The 26,526-nt window shown below is 40.6% G+C and overlaps 3 protein-coding genes across 6 annotated transcripts in view; 2 read left to right on the forward strand and 1 right to left on the reverse strand.

Moving 5' to 3' along the window:
• Positions 1 to 1,280, forward strand: part of pds5a (PDS5 cohesin associated factor A) — a 29,331-nt gene extending 28,051 nt beyond the window's left edge. The window contains exon 33 of the mRNA XM_053619008.1: positions 19 to 1,280. Coding sequence (XP_053474983.1) covers positions 19 to 22 — 4 coding nt within the window. The 3' untranslated portion in view covers positions 23 to 1,280. The remainder of the gene's footprint in view (positions 1 to 18) is intronic.
• Positions 865 to 16,100, reverse strand: ube2kb (ubiquitin-conjugating enzyme E2Kb (UBC1 homolog, yeast)). 3 transcript variants are annotated; one of them, XM_053619017.1, is made up of 7 exons: positions 15,177 to 16,100; positions 14,348 to 14,441; positions 14,211 to 14,269; positions 12,138 to 12,220; positions 6,053 to 6,152; positions 5,658 to 5,786; positions 865 to 2,908 (listed from the first exon to the last, which is right to left on the reverse strand). In XM_053619017.1, exons 1-7 carry the CDS (start codon positions 15,237 to 15,239, stop codon positions 2,834 to 2,836), a joined length of 603 nt encoding a protein of 200 aa, XP_053474992.1. In that variant the 5' UTR covers positions 15,240 to 16,100; the 3' UTR covers positions 865 to 2,833. The 3 variants fall into 3 exon arrangements, with proteins under 3 accessions (XP_053474992.1, XP_053474993.1, XP_053474994.1); XM_053619018.1 differs by lacking the exons at positions 12,138 to 12,220; positions 15,177 to 16,100 and having other exon boundaries at positions 14,348 to 14,413; XM_053619019.1 differs by lacking the exons at positions 12,138 to 12,220; positions 14,211 to 14,269; positions 14,348 to 14,441; positions 15,177 to 16,100 and adding an exon at positions 6,327 to 6,649.
• On the forward strand, positions 6,054 to 25,951 carry smim14 (small integral membrane protein 14). Of its 2 annotated transcripts, none has more exons than XM_053619023.1 (5): positions 6,054 to 6,171; positions 19,477 to 19,593; positions 20,687 to 20,735; positions 22,598 to 22,746; positions 24,426 to 25,951. In XM_053619023.1, exons 2-5 carry the CDS (start codon positions 19,519 to 19,521, stop codon positions 24,462 to 24,464), a joined length of 312 nt encoding a protein of 103 aa, XP_053474998.1. In that variant the 5' UTR covers positions 6,054 to 6,171; positions 19,477 to 19,518; the 3' UTR covers positions 24,465 to 25,951. The 2 variants fall into 2 exon arrangements, with proteins under 2 accessions (XP_053474998.1, XP_053474997.1); XM_053619022.1 differs by lacking the exon at positions 6,054 to 6,171 and adding an exon at positions 18,749 to 18,931.
• The last annotated feature ends 575 nt before the right edge of the window (positions 25,952 to 26,526 follow it).

The following is a 26,526-nucleotide window of genomic DNA, read 5'->3' on the forward strand; positions in this document are numbered from 1 at the left end:
TCTCTCTCTCTCGTATAGGTAAAGCGACGGTCTACAAACGCCCGGCTGTACAGCCTTACCACCCGACAGATGCCCCGTTACACCCTCGATCGCTCTTTTGCTTCTGACGTGAACGACACGCACACGATTCTACACACACATACTTGAAAACAGAAGTGTGAGTGAGTGCACACGTTCACACACACACACACCCCAACCCTCAACTTTTAGACAAATGAGGATTGAGATGTTTCCATTCTGTTGAGCGTTACAATACATAGACACAACACTGTTCCCTCTTATGATGTTTAATTTCTTCTTTAACACTGTCTGGAGCCATTTTTTTTAAAAATAAAACAAAAACAAACGAGTATTTGGAAGCAAAAAGACAGTTTTAATCTACTATATAAATCTATACCATTGGCTTATTAAATGCCCGGAAAGATTTGTTGTTTCCTGTGCATTCTCTCCTGCGCTGCCGGACTTCTCCAGTCTGTCCGGCCCTGCTGTCAGATTAACAGCTCGTTCTGTGCAACACAGATGTGTTCAGCGACGGGGAACATGTGTAATGGTTACTGTAATAACACTCTTTTTTTTTTATATATATATATATATATATATATAAATCTGCCACTGGGAAAGAAACGGACCTGGTCTGAAATCAGATGATGTCCCATTGCCTTTTGAAATTCCAGATCTGTATATGAAGTTGAATCTATGAAATCCTGCTCTCTTTGTTGCAGATGTGGCATTTCTATAGCCGTGTAATGTGGTTTTAGGTTCCAAGCAGTAGGGCAAGTCCGTCATTCATGTTTCTTCGACTGCGTTGTATGCAAGTTCAGAACTTGTAGTTTAAATACCTTGATTTAATCAAACCTGGCAGAGGAAATATTTGCCTTTTTTTTTTTTTTTTTTTTTAAATCCTGTTTTGTACAAAGCATAAAAATGCAAGGATTGGGCTTCTCGTATTCCCTCCTCTCGGTTCAGAGGAGCGAGTGAGTGATGCTGTAGAATTTTTTATACGCATAGTTAATTTTGAACTGAAATGTTCAGATGCAGCAGCTCTATTGTACTGCATTAAAAAAAAAAAAGTGATTTGAAATTGTTTATAGTTTGTTTTGAACTGTTTTTCATTATTTTAGGATGGGTCTGTTTTATCCTTAGTTTTACTTAAAAATCTTTGTCCGTTTTAAAAAAAAAAAAAAAAAATGAATTACACACACACACACACACCTTTTCATTTTTCAAGCATTTTTTTATTCAAAGAAATGATAGTTTCACAATAAATAACCATGCTTGTACAGATTGCTTAAATTTTTGACTTTTTTTTCCCCCCACTTCCTAACAGAACATGTCTTTCCTCCCCTCCCCCGTTCAGCGGTTTCTTCGTGCAATATTGAACATGGTCATTACTACAGGAAGACAGACTTCATTTTTTTGTTTTTTTGTGTTTTCATACAAAACAGAAACCAAGCCATCAATGGTGCACTGAGAGGATGGCCAATACTTAAAGAAAGGGACTTTATGTACAAGTGAAGGGAAGGTGTGTGCGCGCGCAAGAGTGAGAATGGTTCCACTGGTTTGTTGTTTTTCCAGCATGAGATTGCGTGTGGTTCCTGCGAATTAAAGGATTCAAAGATGGGTTGAGAATCAGATGTTAATCTTGAGAATTGGCTCATCTCATCTTTGAAGTCTAAAAGTCATTCTCCACTCTCAGACTGCTATTTCAAATCCAAAAATCGAATCTGAGCAATGCTAATCCCCTGGAACAGTTTGTGTCTCATTACATAACATTAGATACTTGGAAGTAATTGATACAGCCTCCAAAAAAAAAAATTTTATCTGTAAAGGAAAATTTACTGAAATCTGGCTTCAGCAACACACATGGTTTCTGGTCAGAGGGAAAAGTCTCTTACTGAAGCCTCATTTTGCATTTCTTGACATTATTAAACCGATGCTGAGACTAGAATTTTTGACAGTGGTGCATAAGAGAACGCATGTGAACGCCGCCCAGACGATTTAAAGCTGCGAACTAAAAGGCAAAGTTTAGTGTAGATTTAATCAAAGGTAAAGAAACTTTTAATTATATAGATAAATAAATTAAAATCAAGTCACACCACATCCTTTTATCCCCCTGTTTTGTTTTTTTTTTGGGGGGGGGGGGGGGAGAGAGAGAGAGATCTAAAGAAACCAAATGTGTATTAAGCAGTAATATCACACCATGTCATCTGGCCAATTTTCTATGTTTATGAAAACAGTGAAGGCTGATGATCTGATTGTTTCCTCCTTAGCGAATCCATTAAATGTAGGTCTTTACAATGTACAGTTAGAAAAACTAACACTTTCCCCTCTTCTTCTTTATCCTGAATGTACACGAGCCTTTAATATACCTATTTATACACCGTTTCACCCACACAAGCAGCTGTCTTTTGGAGCATCTAAAGTGGCAGTCATACAGGCTTCCCCTCGTTTGGTTCTTTTTGGAAATGGACATCAAGCATGAGGGAGGGGGGGTGAAGAGAAAGGTGGAGGAGGCCATCGTATGGCTTTTAAAAAGACCGTTTAAACAGCAACAACTGCACAGTCGTACAGCAGCAGGGTCAAAATCAGTTCACGATGAGGTGCTTTCTTGCATCATCACGTCGTTTGGCTCAAGATAGTGAGTGATTTGAATGATTTGCGTTAGCACTGGAACGAGAACACTTCCTCCTTTACCGTAATCCCCCAGGACACACGTTCAAGTTTGGAGCAGATTTTATTCTTTTACATTGAGCTGATCTCAATACATGCTTGGATGAGGGGGGGAAAAAAATGTGGATTGTGAAATCGTGGCCTAAAGATGATAGGTGAAGTCTCAGTTGCTAAGCAAAAGTTCTGTTGCCGTCTCCACGTCCCACGACTTCGAAGACAAAGCTACTATTACTGCGTTCTGTAATTTTAAAAAAAAAGAAGAAGAAAAGAAAGAGATTAAAAATATGATATGATCTTTAAATAGCTCATCAGGCATTGTGGAAACAAACTGCAGTGCATTTCTATTGTCTTTATATCACAATGCTCGATTATGATTGGTTAAGAGGTGGTACATCTTCTGTAGTCTTAATTCTTTATTCAAAGACAAGTCATAGGCTTACTGTTTTTTTTTTTTGTTTGTTTGTTTTGTTTTTCCCTTCAATATAATTGTTTCTGCAGCTATTTTACTAGAAATTGGGGCTAGATCATGTACAAGGAATAAAACACTTAGGGGCATGCAGTTATAGGGTGTTGTTCCTGTCACTTCCCCAAAGTTAATTTTTCTGTAACAGCAATATGTCCCATTCCTCAGCAATTTGATTATATATACACCTACACACTGTGGCCTCAACTAATATTGGCGCCTTTGGTAAATATGAGCAAAGAAGGCTGTGAAACACTGTCTATTGTTTGATCTTTTGTTCAAAAAATATACAATAAAAACTCTGCTCTCATGGATAAACAATTACAAACATGGGTTTATCCAAAAAAAAAAAGGTTAAATAGGTGTGCAACAATTATTGGTGTTTATATGAGAATATATTTGAAGAATATTCCTATTGATATTTTAAAATTTTTTAGTTTACCTGGGTGACTAGGAACAGGACCTAGTTCAAGCATAACTTCCTGTTTCAGAGGGGTATAAATATTAGGTAACACACAGGCCAAATTCCCTTAGATATTCATGACAATGGGTAAGACCGAGGAATATAGCTGTGATGTGTGGCAAAAGGTTGTTGAGCTTCACACAATGGGAAGCAGCTATAAGAAAATAGCACAAGCATTGAAAATGCCAGTTTCCACCATCAGGGTAATAATTAAGAAGTTCCAGTCAACTGGTAATGGATGAGTGGCTATATGGTCTCAACGCACAGTGATGAGGACGGTTCGAGTGGCCAAAAAATCTGCAAAGATCACAGCTGGAGAATTGCAGAAGTTAGTTGCGTCTTGGGGTCAGAAAGTCTCCAAAATTACAATCTGAAGTCACCTACAAGTTGTTTTGGAAGGGTATCAAGAAGAAAGCCTCTACTCTCATTCTATGGTCAAATGAAACCAAAATAGAGCTTTTTGGTGCACACAGAGAGGTAGCCATGTGGAAAAGTACCTCATGGCCACGGTTAAATATCATGATGGCTCATTAAAGTTTTTGTTTTTCTGCCAGAGGAACTGGACATTTTGTTAGGATACATGGCATCATGGACTCTATCAAATATCAACAGATATTGAATGAAAACCTGACTGCCTCTGCCAGAAAGTTTCAAATGGGCCGTGGTTGGATCTTCCAGCAGGACAATGATCCAAAACATACCTCAAAATCAACACAAATTCAAGGTCCTGCCCTGGCCATCCTAGTCCCCTGACTTGAGACCCATAGAAAACCTCAATGGTAAACGGTGCACTTATACAGCTCTTTTATCTAAAGCACTTGACACTGTCTCATTCACCCATTCTCACACACACACACCAGTGGTAGCAGAGCTGCCATGCAAGGTGCTAACTTGCCATCGGGAGCCACTTGAGGCTCAGTGTCTCGCCCAAGGACACTTCGGAATGTGGAGTCACGTGGGCCGAGAATCGAACCGCCAACCCTACGATTAGTGGACAACCCGCTCTACCACCTGAGACACAGCCACCCTGTGGGGTGAACTGAAGAGCACAGTCCACCAGCATAGACCTTGAAATGTGATGGACCTGGAGAGATTCTATAAGGAGGAACGGTCTCAGATCCCTCGCCATGTATTCTCCAACCTCATCAGGCATTATAAGAGAAGACTCAACTGTTATCTTGGCAAAGGGACGTAGCACAAAGTACTGACTAAAAGGGTGCCAATTAAAAATAATTGTTGCACACCCAGATTTAACTTGTATGTGTGTATGTATGTATGTGTGTGTGTGTATATATATAAATAAAAAAAAATGGTGTAAAGCAGACAGGACAGTTAATGACAGGGTTGCCAGGGTCTCCATTTTACACCAAATTGGACTGGTTTAGAAACATACCATGGCCACTAAGATCTTATATATTTCTACAAAGGTAAAGTGTAAGTGCAGACAAGTGTGTGCGTCTATGATGTACAAAACCAGTTCTAGAATAAAATATATATCACTAAGACTGTGAAAGGTAAAGGGGGATTATGGTGTTGATGGTCTGTACATAAGAAATTGTGACCTTGCTTCACATGCAAAGGCTGAGGAAGAAGTCTGCCTTTTCCAACACTTGAACTTTGGGCTAGTTTCAGGTCTTTAAGATGCATTTGGGCTGGAAACCTGGCAACCCTGGTTACTGAGATTACATCATCTGGGTGTGCCTCATTTGCGAAACCAAAAACCACTCAAAACAAGCCGTTAGTCATCCAGCACAATCAGCCTATTGCTCTTAAAAAAAAAAAAAAAAAAAATTGCTAGATAACAGCATGTAGCAGAAGTGTCTCTCGACTTGAATTTTGTTTGAGGCTGTATCGTTATTAAGATCATCCAGCCTCATCACAATCCAAAATTTTCAATGAGAGATTCACATATTTGCTTTAAAAAACAAAAAAATGAAAAAGCTGTAAAACTGCTAAAGTGACTATTTTGGAATTCAGTACATTTTACATCTGCTAATGCACATAACTGAGCACTGCAAATTCCCCATCATGGACGGTTCGCTAGTTAGCTCAAGTACTTACTTTGTCGAAGCCCATGGCACAGAGTTTGTCTATTTTGCGTGTGTATTCAGGACTAGAGACGGGAGCGCCAGCGTAAACATGAGACCACAGCCGAGCGGTCTGTTTGAACATCTCGGGATTCTGTTTATACTGAAAGAATCAAAGTACAGAATGTAATGTAAACACCGCAGAGTTTATCACAGCAAATAACTGTGCATAGATTTTGTTCTCTTGTTTATTATTAGCATTCAGTCAGGACTGACAGACACCTGAGATTAAACCATGTCTACGCACAAGCTTATTCTCAAGCAAGACTCATTTATACTCCAAACAAAAATGCTTACGTGCCTAACAGATTCACCCAACACATTCTGAAATTATCTCTCACTGACACACACACACACACACACCCCTACCTGATTGGCTACTACGGCGTCCTGAGGGTCATCGGGCTCGGCGGCAGCTAGTAAAGCCTGTAGTGAGAGCAAAACTGTGCGCAGAGTCATCGCTGCAGCCCTACACAAAGTGACAGGAGGTATGTATCTGTTAATTCATCACTTTATTATTATTATTTTCCAGAGGAATCCCTCAGAAAGTAAAGCAAAACTCCACACGCTAAATATGATCATATGGAAATATTTCTGTGGTGTGCTTAACAATTCTGGTGTGAATTTAGAAGTGTAGAATTACTGTGGACATCGAATGCTGAATCCAGCGTAGCTTCAAGTATATAACAAAGTTGTGTTGTGTCATGTCAGGGACTTGACTAAGTGAGCGATCTACGAAACGGTGAGCACACTGGTGGTGACAGATGTTGACAGGTGTTAGCGTTCAGGTTGGCGCTTTGGAACATGATCTGTTCGAGCAGAGGGTCCAGGTGGGGACGCAAGAGAGCTGGACAGACTGAAGTACTAAAGCGCTGCTGCATCGCGCTCTTCAGGTAGAGATAAGACACTGGCAAAATCCCACTGATGCCACCATCAGCAGGTAGTTGAACAGTGTTTGTAAATGTTGGAAACTGTTCACCAAAGTGAAAAATAGAACATGTTGAAAGAAGTTCATTTTTTATATATATATATATATATATATATATATATATATATATATATATATATATATATATATATATATATATATAAAAAACTCAGAATTTCAGTACAAAATAAAATGTTGGCCACTGTGGAAGATCACATGTTAATTTATACAGTTTATGATGGTCATTCAGGGTGGATCTTTCCTTTAAGCAAGGAGAAACAACCATAAGCTGCTGAAGTTGGTTTAAACTTTATGTATAAAGTCAAGCTGAGGCGGGAAAAAAATACTATACGATTCTTATTGTGCTGCAAAAAATTACGTAACATCAATACACTTTGCGTTTCACTTTGAGACATGTTTTTCCACGTTTCCCTTTTTAGCTTTTTTTCTTTTTTTTTTTTTACATAATGCTTAAATCGCTAGCACAAGAGAAAGGTACTTTCTTATTTGTTATTTAGCGGTTTCCCTGCATTTTTGCTTGATTTTGATGAGGTAAAGCAAGTGGTTAAACCAATCAATCAAACAGATTTAAGTCAAGTAAATGTACTAATGTCAACCAATTTAACAAAATTCCTGTCAAAAAAACAGGAACAAATGACTCAGCAATTATCAGCGCAGGATTTCAGTTTCTTCTGAGTCGTTACGTGCATGTTACAGTCCCCTACAAAAGTACTGGAACGGCATGGCCAATTCTTTCTTTTGTTTTCCCCTGAAGACATTTAGGTTTGAGATCAAAAAATGAATATAATAATACGGCAGATCAGAATTTCAGCTTTCATTTCCCTCATATATACATCTTAGAACATGGTGCGGTTTGTTTGAATCCACCCATTTTTTTTTTCAACTGATGAAAACCATTGGAACATGTGACTGACAGGTGTTTCTTGTAGTCCAGGTGTGCCCTGTTAAATTAATTGTTTAAATAATAAATAGCTCTGAATGTCTACTCTTGGTTTGAGCTCTAGGTTTCACCTGTGAAGACTGCATTTGCTGTTAAAAAGGATAAACCACCATGAAGACCAGAGAGCTGTTTATGGGAGAAAAGAGGGAGAATCGATCAGAACTATTGCATAAGCATTGGGCATAGCCAATACAACAATTAGGAATGTCCTGAAAAAGAAAGAAAGGGAGCGGTATCACAAGAACGCGTCTCGTATGATGCTTATTTTGGCCAAAATCAAAAATAAGGGCTTGTCAATTTGCAGACAGCGGCCTGGATACGGACCCAGCGAAATATTTCCCGTAGTTTAGCGACGTTAAACACGAACCACTGCAGCTTATGTACGACGAAAACAGAACGTCGAACGATAACTGAACCCAGAAGTAGGTGTTCATTCTCCACTTTAAATTCAAAACAAACATTTCATCTGTTCAGAGTCTGTGGTGCTAGTCAAAAAGGAAAACTTCAAGCCATAAACTCGTTAATAGTTGAGCTTTAAAAGCTGCTGTCACCATGTTCGTTTAGCCAGACCTTCAGAAGCAAAGAATTGTGTAGCTGGACCTTTTTTAGATCCTGAACGCTTAAATGGAAGCACACATTAATAACACCACAGCCAGAAACAGAGCTAAAGCAAACAAATCCATTTGTTTATGAGAAAACCAGTAACAGCTGGGAAGACATCACATCTGATGCCATGACGTTTTACCTGCCCAAGTATGTAATACCCATTAAATAAAAAAGTTGGGTTTTAAAGGGACTTCATCCTTGTTATGACTTATGAGGTGTTGATATTTCAAAGAAATAAAAACAAAAACATCCATGTTTGTTTTCAACTTATGATTTCTCCAGTGCAAAATTATTCACCCCCTGAACAGAATCCCTCACAACAGCACAAATATGCAAAACAGGTGTTGTCTCAAGCACAAGTAATCAAGGGCTTCATTAGTTGCACCAGGGGTGCTTGAGCTGGAACACATGAAATACCTGAGCTGGCTAGGGGCAGAACATGCATGAAATACCTGGACGGGGCAGAAAAAGGAAGCGATCGATGGCTGCAAGCAGATTTCTGAGAAGGCACATTGTCAAAAACCCTCGAGTGACTACAAAAGACCTGCAGCGAGACTTGGTGGCAACAGGCACTGAGGTTTCAGTGAGCACAGTAAGGGTTAGGGTTTCCATGCCAGAACTCCAAGACGTTCACCACTACTGACCCAAACGCACAAGAAAAGTAGCTCAATATCATAGAAATAAGCCATAGAAGTTTTGGGATTCTGTTCTGTGGAGCGATGAAACAAACCTGGAACTTTTCGGCACGATGGATCAGCGGTATGTCTGGAGGAAGGAGAATGAAGAAAGAACACTCTGTCCACAGTCGAGCATGGTGGTGGCTCGGTGATGCTCTGGGGCTGCTTTGCATCCTCTGGCACTGGAAACCTGCACCGTGTGGAAGGCGAGATGGATTCACTGAAGTATCGGGATCCTAGGAGCAAACGTCATGCCGTCTGTGAGGAAGCTGAAGCTTGGGTGTCATTGGACCTTCCAACAGGACAATGATCCCAAGCATACCTCAAATTCCACCAAGTCTTGGTTGCAGAAGTTGTTCTGGAAGATTCTACAGGGCCATCACAGTCATCTGACTGAAAATCTCTGGTGGGATTTGAAGACGACAGTTGCAGCACACAAACCCAAGTATATTACTGAACGGGAGGCCATTTCTTATGAGGAATGCATTAAGATTCCTCAGGAACGCTGCCAGAAGCTCTGCATCTCATTTGCAGAAGGTCATAACAGCAAAAGTACTAAAGATGCTCACCATGAAGGGGTTGAATAATTTTGGAACTGGAGGAGTCATAAGTTGCATTTTCAGTTAAATTTGGGGAAAACACTGGAAGCATTCGTTGTGTTGATCTATTTCAATCGCTTTTGTTTGACTTGTTCATTGCAAACAGCTGAAAGTCTGTAAATTTTGACAACAAACCTGATTTGCAATGGTAGTTGAATAATTTCGATTGCAACTGTACTTAATTGACCGACGGTATCGCCGTGCCTCTGCTTTTTCTTTGAGGCTACAGTCCCCTCCAAATGTATTGGAACAGCAAGGCCAGTTCCTTTGTTTTTGCTATACTTTGAAGACCCTTGTGTTTGAGATCAAAAGATGATTGAGATGACAGATCAGAATTTCAGCTTTCATTTTCCGATATTCACATCGAGATGTGTTAAACAACTTAGAACATCGCACCTTTGGTGGCAGACCACCCGATTTTTAGGTGAACAAAAGTAATGGAACAGATAGTCTTAAAGTAAATAACACTTAATTGGTTGCATAGCCTTTGCTTGCAGTAACTGTAGCAAGTCAGAGACCCACTGACACCAAACTGTTGGTTTCTTCTTTTGTGTTGTTTTTCCAGGCTTTTAGCACAGCTTCTTGCAGTAGTTGTTTTTTGTGTGGTTTCTCCCTTCAGTCTCCTCTTCAGGAGGTGAAATGCTGCTCAATTGGTTTAAGGTCTGGTGATTGACTTGGCCAGTCTAAAACCTTCTACTTTTTCCCCCCTGATGAAGTCCTTTGTTGTGTTGGCAGTGTGTTTTGGGTCTCTCTCTTGCTGCATGATGTTCTTCCCAATTAGACTGAATGCATTTCTCTGTAAAGTGGAAGACAAAATGTTTCTGTACACTTCTGAATTCATTCTGCTGCTACCTTCATGAGTTACATCATCAATAAAGATTCGTGAGCCTGCTCCAGAAACAGCCATGCAAGAACAAGCCATGACACTACCTCCACCATGTTTCACTGATGAGCTTGTATGTTTTGGATCACGAGTAGATCCTTTCTTTCTCTACACTTTGGCCTTTCCATCACTTTGGTAGAGGTTCATCTTGGTTACAGAACTTCTGTGGTTCAGCTCTGTATTTCTTTGTGAATTCCAATCTGCCTTTCTGATTCTTACGGCTGATGAGTGGTTTGCATCTTGTGGTATGGCCTGTAAATTTCTGCTCTCGAGGTCTTCTTTAAACGGTGGCTTATGGTACATTCACCCTGCCCTGCTGAAGGTGTTGGTGATGTCAGTGACTGTTGGTTTTGTGTTTTTCTTCACAGCTCTCACAATGTTTCTGCTGTTTTCCATGTCTGGTTGTTAGTACACCAGTGGTTTCTTTCTTTTTCCAGGACATTCCAAATTATTGTACTGGCTATGCCCAATGTTTGTGCAATGGCTCTGATCGATTCTCCCTCTTTTCCCCAGCTTCAAAACTGCTTGCTTTTCTCCTGTAGACAGCTCTCCGCTCTTCATGTTGTTTTATCATTTTTAACAACAAATGCAGTCTTCACAGGCGAAACCCAGGGCTTCAGACATTGAGCTATTCATTATTCAAATAATCAATTTAACAGGGCACACCTGCGTAGCAAGAAACCCCCTTAAGTCACATGGTACAATGTTTTAAGATGTTTAACACATCTAGATGTAAATATCAAGAAATGAAAGCTGAAATTCTGATCCATTGTCTCATTCATCTTTTGATCTCCAACCCAAATGTCTTCAGTGTATAACGAAAACTAAAGAATCGGCCTTGCCTTTCCAGTAGTTTCAGATGGGGCTGTATGTTTTCTTGTAGAGCTACATTTGCATCGATAGGGAAATTAGTTTGGTTTCTCTGTTCAGTAACCTGCAAAATAGTCTTGGGCCCCACTCCCAGGACCATGATATGGGGTTTACAGAACATTTCTACCTGAAAACAAACGCCAATACTGGGTGTGAACAGAGGCTTAAAATCCACCATGGAAAAATAATTGTGATAATATCGTGGCTCGTGAAAATAAAAATCATGGTGGCGTATTTTTGACAGATGGCCCACCCCTACCCCTGGCATAGATCATTCTCAACAATGCAACTCCCAGAACTGTCGCCCAGACCACATAGCTTGTCTCATATCGAACATCAATTATCTGCTCAGATGTGTAGCTACAGTGCCTTCCACTAATATTGGCACCCTTGGTAAATATGAGCAAAGAAGGCTGTAAAAAAAAAAAAAAATCGTCTTTATTGTTTAACCTTTTGATCTTTTGTTCAAAAAAATTCACAAAAATACTCTCATGGATATCAAACAACTGCAAACACAACACCGATTTATCAACAACAACAAAAAAATATTAAATGTATCTATGCAACAATTATTGGCACCCTTTGCCAAGATTACAGCTCCAAGTCTTCTCTTATAATGCCTGATGAGGTGGGAGGCTGGGTGACTCCCCCCCAATACAGATGAAAATGCATTTCCTCTTTTAAAAGCCGAATATTGTATTAAAACGAGGTGTATGTTGTATGCAAGGATTTTTCAGTGTGATGACCAAGCATGATGACACTCCCATCTCTGCGATAAAAATGACAGATTGTTTCTCTCTTGTGCGAATCGCTCATAATTACCACAGACATCCTCCAGCAGCATTACGGAAAGAACGATTAGATTCAAGATGTAATCTTTTTGTCACTATGGGTATGGATATGATGCACATATGATCAGCCAAAACTCACCACTGGTCTTTCAGAATGTCCAAACATATTGCCCCAGTAACCGAACTTATATTGGGATGCCAGATCTTTGTAATAAACCGCACCTGAAAGTAAAATGACAACAATGAAACTGTTACTCTGATGCAGCAAATTCCATTACGATATCTAGCAAAAAGGAGGAAAAACAAACAAAAACTTATGACCATGCAATCCAATATCACGATTTCTGAGAAAGAAACTGCTCACAATGGTGCGTTTTTATAAAAAGGTATGACATGGCCTAATATAAAAAGATTTGTTAAAACAATTACTCTTAGCCTTCAGTACCTTAGGAGAACAATGTAGAAAAACTGGTTTCTCTGAGACTTGTCTAGTGTGTGCGTTTATTACAACGCTGGTTTCCTGGGTTTAAAAATCTTACAGTATTATAAGGGATGTGTTTAATGTGTTAATGTGAATTATTAAGGCTGGTGTACTGATCTGTCAAGAGCATGACCAGTAAAATTTGAGTTCATTATCATCTTATTTAATGAAACTCTTCCCCACAAGTTCCATCTAGAACCCTTAAATGGTTCTTCGGTTTGTCCGTCTGTGGAAAAAGTGAAAAATCCACCCTGGATGACTTGCATACTAATCTTTGTGTTGCATTGCATTGAACATCGCGTGTTAATTATAATCAATACAATTCTGTGGTGACTTTCACTTTCTTTAACGGCAACATTACAAAAAAAATGCTGGTGTGCTACATACTGGTAGGTCATAGTGGCGGCAGAGAGATTTAGCCCTTGCTTCGTTTATACCTAGAGATCAATTCAGAGGAGCGTTAGTCCCTTAGTCTGTCCTTCTCTCTCTCTCTCTCTCTCTCTCAAGTCCCCATCTGTGCATGCTGCTCAAACAGATTAGCTTCCAAAACGTCAACTTTTACACCAATACCATCATCAACGCCATCGTGCTCGGCATCTCTCGGATGAGTAAGAGTGCCGTCATACCAAAGGCCGAGCTGAAATTCAGTACAACTGAGAGCGTGTGTGATATTGCTTTTCATAAAAAAAGTTCTATAAACAAGAAATTACTATCTAGTAACTGACATTTTACACACAATACAACCAAAGATTTTGTTTACTTTTGCTCCGTCGACGGAAATGGTTCCCGAACAAGCCACGGCTTGGACAGAGCGTTGCGTGTTGCCATAAAACACACAGTCTCACCAACAGCCTGTCGTGGTGTAGCGTAGTAACCTTTCAGTCTAACGCACTGCTGGTAGAACTGGGATTTTACGTAACAAATACAGATAAGTGGAGTGATACAAACAGTGAGATGTCCCAGTGCTGTTATAACAGTCCGTACAGGAGTTTCAGAGAGATTCCTTGTGATCGTTGCGACCAAAAACGCTTGATTTTTCTGCGGCTTTTGTCAAAATTTACGACGCGACTTCCAGAGCTTTTTGTGCTTTTTTTTTTTTTTTTTTTTTTTGCTGAAAACTAATTGGTTGAATTGCAATCACACAGACTCGTTTTGCACGCTCTTTCGCAGACGAGGCCTTTCAGCAGTACTCGTGTTGGACGCACGTGAAACGAAGACGGCTTTGGCTGTATGCATGTTGCGATGCAGTCACATGACGCGTCTCGGCCCGAACCTGCGGTAATCTTGAAAAACTGCAAGCTCCTCAGAGTTTGCTCGAGTTTGCGTTCATTTCCGTGATCGCAAAATCCCGGACGGACTGACGATATAGTAAATCTCAGCACTCCCGGAACATCAAATTATTGGACCAGATCGTCCAGTTTTTTCCCCCTCCTATTCAACACTAGCGACGTCCTCCTGCGAGATCGGCGCGGCAGACAAGTTCTCGTGGAAAAGAAAACACAGCACCGACCAACAAACCGCTAAACACGTCACAAAGCGGTCTTTACGAACATATTTAATGTGTTTCAGCGGGGCTGTTTTTTTTTTTTTTGAGGGGGGGGTGTGAGAGTCCTTTTAAAATGTTCTAAACAACCCGAAGAAGGACCTCGTTAGAGAGCCTGTCGTTCTCGACGTGTACACACCTAACAGTACTGTAAATGTGTGCAGTAAGGCTGTTAACACGACTGTTACCTTCGGCGGATTGAAAGGATACGTCTCTGGGATCTTGATTTCTAGCTGATACCTGCCACCTAAAAAAACAAATTCACCGTGAGGTGTTTGTACACTCATCCAAGGTATTCAGCAAAAACAGAAAACCGAGGCCTCACCTTCGTACGGCGTGTCCGGAGGTCCTGCGATCTCCCCTTTTAACTCGGTGAAGTTCTCATCCACCAGGTCCACCTTTATCTGATTTTTACTCGTCTGTTAAGAAGAACGGAGAGGATTTAAACAAGGCAGAACTGAAACTCCATGAACACAATCATCAGTGTCCTTTCTATTGAGGGTTACTTAAACTGACTTCTAATCCTCTAAAACAGTGAATATGGTGTAAGTGATTATATTTATGGCACTTTAAAAGGCCATGTTTAGGGGTAGAGCTGTAACGGAACCAGGACAAAGAAGCTGGCCTGTCTGTGTAGAAATTGTGCTTCCAATGTACTTCCAGAGTAGCTAACCTAGCAAGCTAGCTAGCTGACAAGTGTTAGAGAGGTTATCGAATTCTCTTTAACTATCATTTTTTAAATTATCTTTATTTAAACTAGGTTTCAGACATTAAAAAAAAAAAAAGTCGTTACTCCTGGGTCAGGTGATAATGTTTTGACAGACGGCTAACTGGCTAATGGATGCGCGCGCGCCCTTGTCAAAGTATCAGGTCTGTCATAGCTAGCCAGCTAACACTCAGAGCTACAAGTCGTTTACTTGGTCACTTTATTCACCATTAGGACGATATGTTTGTAAAATAATGATAACAATAAAAACATTATTTACCATACACGTCTATGGAATTTGTTTAACACAGGACTGACATTTGGAAAGCTAATTTGCTTAGTGCCGAGGTTGAAGCAGTTAAGCTAAGATAGCCATAGCGGCGGACCGCTAGCTCTGATAAAGTGCTGTTATTCCACGCTAATTAAAGAATAAACACGAATCTCAAACCTCTTCGCTTTTGAGAACTTCTTTAAACTCCCGTTTGATTCTCTGCACGGCGATGTTGGCCATGTCTGTGTGTTTGTATTGCCGGGTTTCGCAGCCGTGTTCACTCGGGCCTGCAGTCCGCAAAGCCTGCACTAACACTCTCTCTTTCTCTCTCTCTTTCTCTCTCACACACAAACACTCTCTCTCGCTCGCTCTCCTGTAGCCCTCTTCTGTTCTTTCGTCCTTTTCACTAAAAGCTGCGATACCTTTTGTTTTCAAGAAAACAACAAACCGCGCGGCCCCACACAGCGTGAGTCTGGAAAGCGAGCGCAGAGTGGAGAATATCTGCGTTTTCAGGTGACGACTGAAACTAAACGCGCTTTCCCTCTCTCACATGGACACGGTTATCCTGGGCTACATGAGGTGTAGCAGCGGATTATTTCGCTTCAGTAGCAGCCCAGTGTGACTGAAATGAGTATTTATACACATTTCTGTACACATAGAAGGTGTTCTGTGGTTAATTTTCTCTAACAACAGTTCTGACAGTAGTTCCGGTTGCGTGTCAAATCACACTGTTATATTAATGCGTGCCTTCGTTTCTATAGTAACAGCTCGTTTATACTATATTGGAGCCAGACATCTACCATATATGTATATATTAATAGGTGCATCTCAGTTCATTTTATCCATCCATCCATCCATCTTCTATACCGCTTTATCCTTTTCAGGGTCACGGGGAAACCTGGAGACTATCCCAGGGAGCATCGGGGACAAGCCGGGGTACACCCTGGACAGGGTGCCATACACACTCACACGCCCATTCATACACTACGGACACTTTAGATACGCCACTACGGACACTTTAGATACGCCAGCCTACCATGTCTTTGGACTGAGGGAGGAAACCGGAGTACCCAGAGGAAACCCCCACAGGAAGTACCCGGCGGAAACCCCCCGGGGAGAACATGCAAACCCCGAACACACAGGGCCACGGTGGGAATCGAACCCCCGACCCTGGAGGTGTGAGGTGAACGTGCTAACCACTAAGCCACCGTGTGCCCAGTTCATTTTATTCCATTTTAATTCAAATTTAATTTTTATTCATTTTAATTCAAAAAGTGGAATTTTCATGTATTCTATATTCAATACACATGAAGTGAAATATTTCAAGCCTTTTTTTGTTGTTGTTTGTTTTAATCTTGATGATTACGGCTTACAGCGCATGGAATTCAAAAATCCAGTATCTCAGAATATTAGAATAAATCATTTATAATACAGAAATGTCGACCTGAGAAGAGCTCTAATCAGTTAATTAACTCAAAACACTTGCAAAGGTTTCCTGAGCCTTTAATCTCTAATCCACTTGTTCACTGAGTGCAAAATTGGTAATTGCAGTCCTAAAGCCATAGCAGCAACCATAGTGCCAGCACCACAGCGCAATTGTTCATGTGAAATTGAGGTCCAAAACCATTTCCATGGTACTTCAGTGGGCACCATTCTCAGTAATCTCCAGGCTGCACTGCTTGGGGCCGTCCTTAGTGGTAGAATGTAGCCTCCGGTTGATGAGAGCTCCATCCAGAGGTAGGGCATCAGGATGGATCAGGCAGGTCCGGAAAGCAGAAAGGGCAGGATCAAGGGCATCTCCATAATATCATGTCTAGCTCGACAGAAGGAGAGAGGGATAGGGAGGTAAAGAGAGGGAGAGATTGTTAGGTATGCTTACTATCCCATAATGGATAAGACTGTGTACTTTGCGTAAAAAGAAAGTCTATTCATGTTAAGCTTGAGTAAACAAATATGTTTTCAGCCTAGACTTAAACACTGAGACTATGTCTGAGTCCCGAACACTAATTGGAAGGATGTTCCATAACTGTAAGAGAAAGCTCTTCCCCCTGCTGTAGCCTTCACTATTCGAGGTTCCAACAAACAGCCTGTAACTTTTGATTGAAGTAGGCGTGGCAGATCATAAAAGACCAAAAATTTGCTCCGGTACTGTGGCGCGAGACCATTCAGTGCTTTATAGGTCAATAGTAGTATTTAATTGACTCTTGGAGCTGCATTCTGGACTAACTGGAGTTTGTTTATGCTCCTACTGGAACATCCAGACAGTAAGGCATTACAGTAGTCCAACCTAGCGGTAACAAAAGCATGAACTAATTTTTCTGCATGATGTACTGACGTTATATCTTTTATCTTAGCAATATTTCTCAGATGAAAGAAGGCTATCCTAGTAATATTATCTACATGAGCTTCAAATGAAAGACTGGAGTCAATAATCACACCCAGGTCTTTTACTGCTGTACATGATGAAACAGAAAGGCCATCCAGAAATACTATGTAATCAGCAAACTTACTTCTAGCTGCACGTAGTCCTAGTAGAAGTACTTTTTTCTTGTCAGAATTAAGTAGAAGGAAGTTAATAAGCATCCACCGTCTAATGTCCTTTACATATTCCTCAACTTTATTAAGCTGCTGTCTGTTGTGTGGCTTTGCTAAAATATACCACTGTGTGTCATCAGCATAACAGTGGAAGCTAATTCCATGTTTACAAATAATTTGACCCGGAGGTAGCATATATAAAGTAAAAAGTAGTGGGCCTGAAACAGAACCTTGTGGAACACCAAACTTTACCTCAGTATGCATAGAGAAGTCACCATTTACATCTACGAACTGATAACGATCGGTCAAATAAGACCTGAGCCAGGACAGGGCCATTCCCTTAACGGCAACAATATTTTGTAGTCTATCAAGGAGAATAGTAAGATCTATAGTATCGTGGAGATAAAGGGCAGATTAGATAATGGCCTCTAGCTGGACAATTGACAGGGGTTGAGGACAGGTTTTTTAATCAGGGGTTTAATAACTGGGGCGCACGGTAGCACGTTCGCCTCACACATCCGGGGTTCGAGTCCCACCGGGGCCCTGTGTGTGCGGAGTTTGCATGTTCTTCCCGTGCTGCGGGGGTTTCCTCTGGGTACTCCGGTTTCCTCCCCCAGTCCAAAAGACATGCATGGTAGGCTGATTGGCATGTCCAAAGTGTCCGTAGTGTGTGAATGGGTGTGTGGATGTGTGTGTGATTGTGCCCTGCGATGAACTGGTACCCTGTCCAGTGTGTACCCAGCCTTGTGCCCGATGCTCCCTGTGATAGGCTCCTGGTTTCCCCGTGACCCTGAAAAGGAGTACGCGGTAGAAGATGGATGGATGGATGGTTTAATAACTGCTAGTTTAAATGATTTAGGTACATAGCCAGTGCTAAAGGAAGAACTGATTAGTATGAATACACTTGACATTTTGCTGATAATGGCCACTGATGCAACAGGATATAATGGAACAGAAAATAATAATAATAATAATAATAATAATAATAATAATGTTTCATTTCCCCCTTCGTTTACAGGCTTGTATAAGTGATATCAGTGCTTTATAGCGCCATCTACAGGCTCAAGATAGTCATTCCTGAACCGGAAAATCTGAATAAAAACAGCAAACTTCAGCCTCGTAAATAATAAATATACAGTTTCTTCTCTCTCGTCCTCACCCACAAACTCTCGCGAGATTTGCGACGTGGCTTTTCTAACGCTCGCGCAGCGGTAACGCGTCATCAAAACAGAGGCGGAACTGAAGCCGGAGCTCCGACCGTCTGCCCAAAACACAGACCGGGGACATTATTCAACTAATCCTGCACTTGGACTGGGTTCAAATTCGGACAGACGTTCCAGCACATATTCTAATGTGAACAGTCATAATCTGTGCGTGTGAAGGGTCTCAGCTGCTCGGTAAGAAATCGTCTTGTGTTGTTTGTTGTTTGTTGATGTCATACAACATTTGTTTATCTTTTTGCACGCATCATATTGACTAACTTTCTAGAATATTTCTCCTGTATCATGATTTCACTCCTAACCATGAAACATGTCTGTTTGTTTGCTTTCTGCAGCTTTTTCTTTTAAGTAATGAGTACTAAAGGATTTCCGTGCACTTTTCCACATTAAAGTGCTCTAAAGATTCTGTAGGCAAGATTTAATTCACTTCCTGCTTAATTCACTTCCTACTTGGGTGAAAACAACAACACAACAACCACCACCATCACAGTTGTAGTCAATTGGAAAATTGAACCAACACACATTTGTGTACTTTTATCAATGCAAAATCTTTCCTGCCCCTTAAAAAAAAAAATGAGGGGGAGGAGGAGGGGTGTTCTTCTCAGACCTGTTTAAACATGGCTTATCCTGTCTGCCTTGGTGTGGTACAAGATTGTGTCCGTGAGATCATTCTGATTGTTTGCACGTACGAGTGAAATAATACTCGGTCAACATTCCCACAGATATTCCTAAACGCCGTGTGATTCTGTACGCCTTGATCGCTGATGGCAGAAGGAGGATTTGACCCCTGTGAATGCATCTGCTCGCATGAGCATGCGATGAGGAGGCTCATCAACCTGGTGAGAATCACCTTTTATTTATCGGTTATTTCAAAAACCCCTTGTAGCAAACAAACTAGTGAAACCCACCAGTTCTACTCTCTGCCTTTCTGTATCATTAACGTCTGATTCACTGCTCACACGTTTCTCTTACGTAGGAGTCTGTACTGCGTAGATTTTCCTATCGTATAAAACACAGATGGAAGATGCGATCAAACTGAGCTTCGCTCTTTTATTTTCATTTCTTGGAAGATTTCAACCACATATCTGAACATCACTTTGGCATTTGACTCAATAATACAGGAAGTTCTGCAATACACCGTTAGGTTCGCTCTTTAAACGGTTTCCTTTATCTAACCTCACAGGTTTTCAGTATATCCTGGTATGGGTTTACGACTCAACTGTAAACCGTCAGGGGGAAGAAGGAAAAAAAGGGAAAAAAAAATTTGAGATGCATGAACGAACCTTTTGGACGTGGAAAGAATTTTTATAGAAGATAAATGGTATACATTTTTCTGAGGTGAAAAATTTCCATGGATAGTAGAGTAGAAATAAACGCACGGACTATCCGCGTTGTCGTCCGGCGCTGCTGGGTGTGATAGGATCATTATTGGTCATCATTTTGAACGTGTAACTCCGTCATAGGAAGTTCTCCTAGCTGGTTTACATAAGAGGTGTGGTGTACTGTAATGAGCCATCCTGTCAGGATTTGGGTGCTAGTATTGTGAGCAGTAGATAGGGGGGTGGTGTGTCTTAAGATTATTCATCACTCATTTCCAGTGTTTTCCTGGTGTTTTTAGTGCCTTATTGTTTCTCCTCTACTTTTAAAATCGATATATATACTCAAACACAATGCGATGAGCTATCGTGTAGCACAGGCCACTGTATAAACACGATACAGAGGCTTCTAGCACATGACACGAAGTACAAATTGATAAGATCAGTGTGCAAACTGCACTTTCTGTACAAACTAACCTTCAAACCAACAAACGTCTGTATTATGGGCTGCGTCACGTGTGAATGCAGGATGATATAAAGTATGTAGACATGTAAAGTGTGTTTTCTTCCCTGCCTGGTTGATGTTGAAGTTTTGTCATTTTAAATCTATCCTCAGCTGAGGCAGTCGCAGTCCTACTGCACAGACACAGAGTGCCTTCAGGAATGTAAGTTTGTTCATTCATTTCCAACCCACTGTTTTCCAGCTACACGGGTGTTATGCAAATTTTTATCATATACCCATCAGCCATAACATAGCGTTGAAACCACTGATGGGTGACGCGAATGACATTCGTCATGTTGTTTTAGACCACAGCGCTGTTGAATTCTCGTTTCTGATTGGCTTACAGACGTTCTGAGGTGAATTATTTTTTTTTATTATTATTATTATTATTATGAGGCGGTAATGTGGCCACGAGGTGAAGCGGAGGCTTGAGCTATTGATATGCATTTATATTCGAGAGAAAGAGAGAGAGCAAGAAAAAAGAAAGAGAGTGCGCGAGAGCACGTGAAAAGCCGGTGAACAAGTATCAATATTTATTCGTTGTATTTTCTGCAGTAATAAAATAAAAAACGGGAGCAAGTAGACCTATAAATATTCATTTATTTATTTGTTCTATTTGTATTTTGTCAGCATGAAACGGGAAAAAAAAAACGGGAACACTCTCTCTCTCTCTCTCTCTCTCTCTCTCTCTCTCTTTCTCTCGCTCTCCAATAACTGCACATCAATGGCTCAAGTCTCTGTTAGTATCTAAAATGACGTTTTGGTATTAGCAACAGAGGCTTGAGATGGGACGCGTGATAAATTAATTCCACACATGAGAGCGTTTTAAAGACAAAACCTGACAGATGTATTGAAATAAAACATCTGGACAATGTCGTGAGGTGTGGTCACTGTGGTATAAGTGGAATAATTGAATTATTCGAAAAAATGCACACCCGAGGTGTAACGGCCACGACGCGAAACGGCATTACCACCTCGGGGTGGGCGTTATTTTCTAATAACCCAACAGCCTGTCGTCAATTATTCCTTACACAATGGCACCTGTCGAGGAGTGGGATATATTAAGCAGCAAGTGAACAGTCAGTTTGCAAAGTTCATGTGATGGAAGCAGGAAAAATGGGCAAGCGTAAAGATTTGAGCGACTTTGACCAAATTCTGAAGGACAGCCGGTGAACCGGCGACAGGGTCTTTGGCACCCAAAACTCATTGATGCATGTGGTGAGTGAAGGTTAGAACATCTGGTCGGATCCCACAGAAGAGCTACTGTAGCACAAATTGCTGAAAACAGTTAATGCTGGCTGTGAGAGAAAGGAGTCAGGACACACAGTGCATTACAGTTTGTGGCGTATGGTGCTGCGTAGCTGCAGACCAGTCAGAGTGCCCCTGCTGATCCCTGTCCACTACTGAAAGCACCTACAATGCGCATGTGAGCATCCGGACCACGGAGCAATGGAAGAAGGTGGCCTGATCCGATGAATCACGTTTTCTTTTGCATCATGTGGACGGACGGGTGCATGTGCATCGCTCACTTGGGGACAGAGATGGCACCAGGATGTGAAAAAGGCACGCTAGCAGAGGCAGGATGATGCCCTGGGCAATGTTCTGCTGGGAAACTCTGGGGTTTACTTTGACATGTTGTTGCAGACCAAGTACACCCCTTCATAGCAACGGTACTCCCTAATGGCAGTTTCCTCTTTCAGCAGGATAATGCTCCCTGCAACACTGCAAAAAAATGTTCAGGAATGGTTTGAGGAACATGACAAAGAGTTCAAGATGTTGACATTATAAAGGGAATAGTGTTCGTTGTAGTTGTGTTGAACAGGCCATCGTCAAGTCCGTTTTTTGTCAACCCATTCATGTAAACATGTGGGATAAAATATTGTATATCCAGAACTACTGTACAACATGAAACAATATAAACATGGTTCCGAGTAGTTTCACGGGAAACCCTAAGTTAATGAGGTTATGTTGCGTTAAAGAATTATCGATCAGTACTGATTTGCCGTCTTGATTTGGTGTGTGCAGTGCCAGGACCCGGTTCTCCAACAGGGGGCGATCTGACTCTGCCCATGATTATTATGGGCTGGATGGTGTTTGCGCTAGTACTGTTCCTGCTTCGCCCTGCCAGCCTGAGAAGACCAAGAACCTCCAACAAACCCACCAGCCCCTTTAATGTAAGTCCAAACAAACCCCTAACAGCCTGGTTATCTTTTCAGGAAGTAAAACTGCAGCGACCGTGCAAATATCCCAAGTAGTTACAATACAATGTGGGTACAAACAATCCTATGTGGTTACAATAAATAATGTAATCATTTTAGGCATACAGGAATTGAAGTTCCTGTATAGTAAACATTAGTACATTTTAAAATGTTCTTAAAAAAATAAATAAAAAAAAGGTCAATGAAATACATATACACGATATGTCCAAAAGTATGTGGACACCTGACCATCACACTCATATGTGGTTCTTCCCCAAACTGTTGCCACAAAGTTGGAAATACACAACTATATAGAATGTCTTTTGTATTCTCTAGCATTATAACTTCTGTTCATTAGAATTAAGATGTTAAAGACAATGCCCCTGTGTATAAAACGAGCTCCATGAAGACATGGTTTGCCAAGGTTGGAGTGGAAGAACTTGAGTGTCCTGCGCAGAGCCTTGACCTCAACACACCCCAGTGAGCACCTTTGGGATGAATTGGAACATTAACTGCGCCCCAGACCTTCTCGCCACACTTATGGCTGAACGGGGAAATCCCCACAGTCGCACTCCAGAATCTAGTGGAAAGCCTTCCCAGAAGAATGGAGGTTATTATAACAGCAAAGAGGGGCGTAAGTCTGGAGTGGGATGTTCAACAAGCATATATGGGTGTAATAGTCGGGTGTCTACATACAGTACTTTTTGGCTGTATGGTAGTAAAGTTTAGTACTTTATATACTGTCCATGTACTAGTTCTGTACTTGCTTCTGACAAACATGGAGAACAAATCTATGTCTGGCTTTATTTATTTATTTATTTATACAGCTTTGATAGTAAACGAACAATTTATTAAGTCAATTTTTTCGAATTACTAGCCAAGGAAATGTAGACACAATATGAGTACCATTAGTGATGCACAAACCAGCTACACACTATGTTCAATGAATTCCCAAAGAAAGAAATTGCAGGATGTGATGTGAAACGGCAAAAAGATCGTTTTTGTGAAGATTTTTCGGGGACACTGTGCTTGTAAGTACACTTATTAAAACGTTTATAATAATCTGGGGAGATTTGGAGTTATGCTTTATCGCTGCAGCCATAATGAGCTCAAACATTCAGCTTTTGTTTGGGTTCTTGGAAAGTTTACGTTTCATAATACTGTTTTGTGTGTGTGTGTGTGTGTGTGTGTGTGTGTGTGTGTGTGTGTGTGTGTGTAAATGTACATTGTTCAGCACCCACTGGTGCTTGAAGGTTTGTGACCCCTTTATAATTTTCTATATTTCTGCATCAATATGACTTAAAAACTTCATCAGTCTTTAAAGTTGATGAAGAGAACCCGATTGAACAAATGAGACGAAAATATTACACTTGCTCATTTATTTATTGAGGAAAATGATCCAATATTACATATCTGTGAGTGGCAAAAGTATGTGAACGTTTGCTTTCAGTATCTGGTGTGTAAAATTCGAAAGGGTTCACAAACTTTCAAGCACCGCTGTAAACTTTTTTCCACATTCTTAGAAGCAAATAAAACCTTCAGTTGGTCCAGATATTTGGCCGGCTGATGCGCCTAGGCTTGGGCCACAATGCGAATGAAATCTGTTCTAACCTAATGAGTTTTCGTGGCGTGTGTTTGTCTTATTTTTCCTTCAGAATAATGGCAGAGAACCTCCAGCACCGCCAGTAGACTAGCGACAAACCACGGCTCGTGACTTCATACAATGACCAAGACCTTTCACCTATGACCCGAACTTTAGACCTGTCTTCCGTCTGATCGGCTACTCTTACCTACTCTTATTTAGTTATGATTGATTACTTTTTAATTCTGCTACTTTTTCTTTTTTTTTAATCTAGGGGGTTATTAAAACAGGAAGTGATTAAAGGAACAACACTAATTAATTAAGCCAAAACAAGATTCAAAGTCCACCTCCCTTAAAAACGAATTACGACATGTATATTCTCCATAGAGTTGTGTTAAGCAAGCTGTAAATGTAGCGTAAGACACCATGACTAATCCTAGACATGTATGATTCTCAGCAAGCTTGCCTATTATAGATAGGGGGTGTATTTCAGGGTGGAGGTTGTATCGCATCCTGCACGAGCTGCGTCATTTTTGGTCGCTTCTGATGTCATTCATGAGGTCGGAACATGTGCCGTGGCTCTGGTGCAACATGATCGTTGATAAGACGTGCTCTTAACACACCAGTCAGTTCACATTTTTTTCTTACTTTTAGTTTCCATGATGACTGAACCTGAACAATAAGCTTAACAAGAATGCTGAGAATAGGGTGAGGGTGTGGCAGGCGTTGGATACGGGTAGAGATGTCGACTGTCTGGGTTCGTTGAGGGCTTATTTAGGATCAGACACAGAATTTATGAGATGTACTTAATGTGAATCTGACTTTAGGGGCAGTCTGTGTCATAAGACCCTCATGTGTTCAGAAGTCTTGGGTCGCTAAATGGAATTAAAATGGATCAAGGTTTGTCTTTATGGCATTAATCCCAAGGAGCTTATTTCAAATGTGTGTGTGTATAAATATATATCAAAAGAAACGATTTTAAGATGTCGTTTGATTGGCCTTCAAGTGCCCCATGTTACTGGCAACTATACCCAAGGTCAACATTTATAGACTGCCGTTCTAAATTTTTAGTTGCAATATAGATCTGTTACGTTATTTGGTTACATCATGTGATCAAGTTACTGCTGAATAGTATGTAACTAAAAGTTACATCCTATTGATAATATTGATTTAACTAAACAGGGAATGTTTGGTTATGCCCTTTTTAATATTTGACATATTGAACTAAAAGTCATTTGAGGGTTCAGGGTAAGCTTTTATAGCTCCATCTTTCCACACATTAATACTGAAGGACCTTTTTACTGTGTGTTATAGAAGTCTGTAGCATAAAGACTGTAGCTTATATTAGGGTAGACGTGCCATTAAGGGTCCTGCTCTGTGTTGTAATGTTTAATATGGTTACATATAAACCTGTTACACATGTCTTTGGAGCACATAATCTCTCGATCATTAATTGGGGCATGGATAATATTTGTGAAATTATTCTGAATTAGTAGTTACACATTTTGAGTTAAGATTATAACCTGCTCTAAGAGAAAGGGCTTCAACTATGCACTTTTGGTTACTGAAATAAACAGTTAATAAATCTGTACAATATAACTTTGGGTCTGTGTGTGTGTTTCTTCCATCTGGGTTTAATCAGCAAGGGCGGGTGAATGGAGAGAATCGACTCCCTGCGTCACACTCAAGTCGCTCACTCCAGAGTCTTATTGCCTCATCATGATTCATGTTAATTCAGTGCAGATTTTAAGGCAAGTTTCAGGCTTGTACTTGTGATTCAGTACAAATTCAAGTGATTAACAATGAAAAAATGTTTTTAAAAAAATTGATGACGATCATCAATAAGTGTTTAAAGGCTGCGATACTCATTTTAAAATGATATCGTATGATAAAGAGTAGTCTCTGCTGAAAAACAAACAAACAATAGAAACCCTCATAGAATTTGTAATGGTTTTAATGGGAGTTGTATTGGTTTTAATGGAAACTGTAATAGTTCCTGTGGGTCTCTACTGGTAATTTCTTGCCTTCCATTGGTGGTATGTTATGTCTAGTGGATACCATTACGGTCCAGTAATGGTAATGGTTTGCTGATGGTTTGTTTTGGTATCAGTAGTGGAAACCATTAGAATTTCTGTCATGGTTTCTATTGGGGTTTTTTTTTTCAGCACGGATGT

The sequence above is a fragment of the Ictalurus furcatus genome, chromosome 29 (assembly GCF_023375685.1).
Source record: "Ictalurus furcatus strain D&B chromosome 29, Billie_1.0, whole genome shotgun sequence".
Classification (NCBI taxonomy): Eukaryota; Metazoa; Chordata; class Actinopteri; order Siluriformes; family Ictaluridae; genus Ictalurus; species Ictalurus furcatus.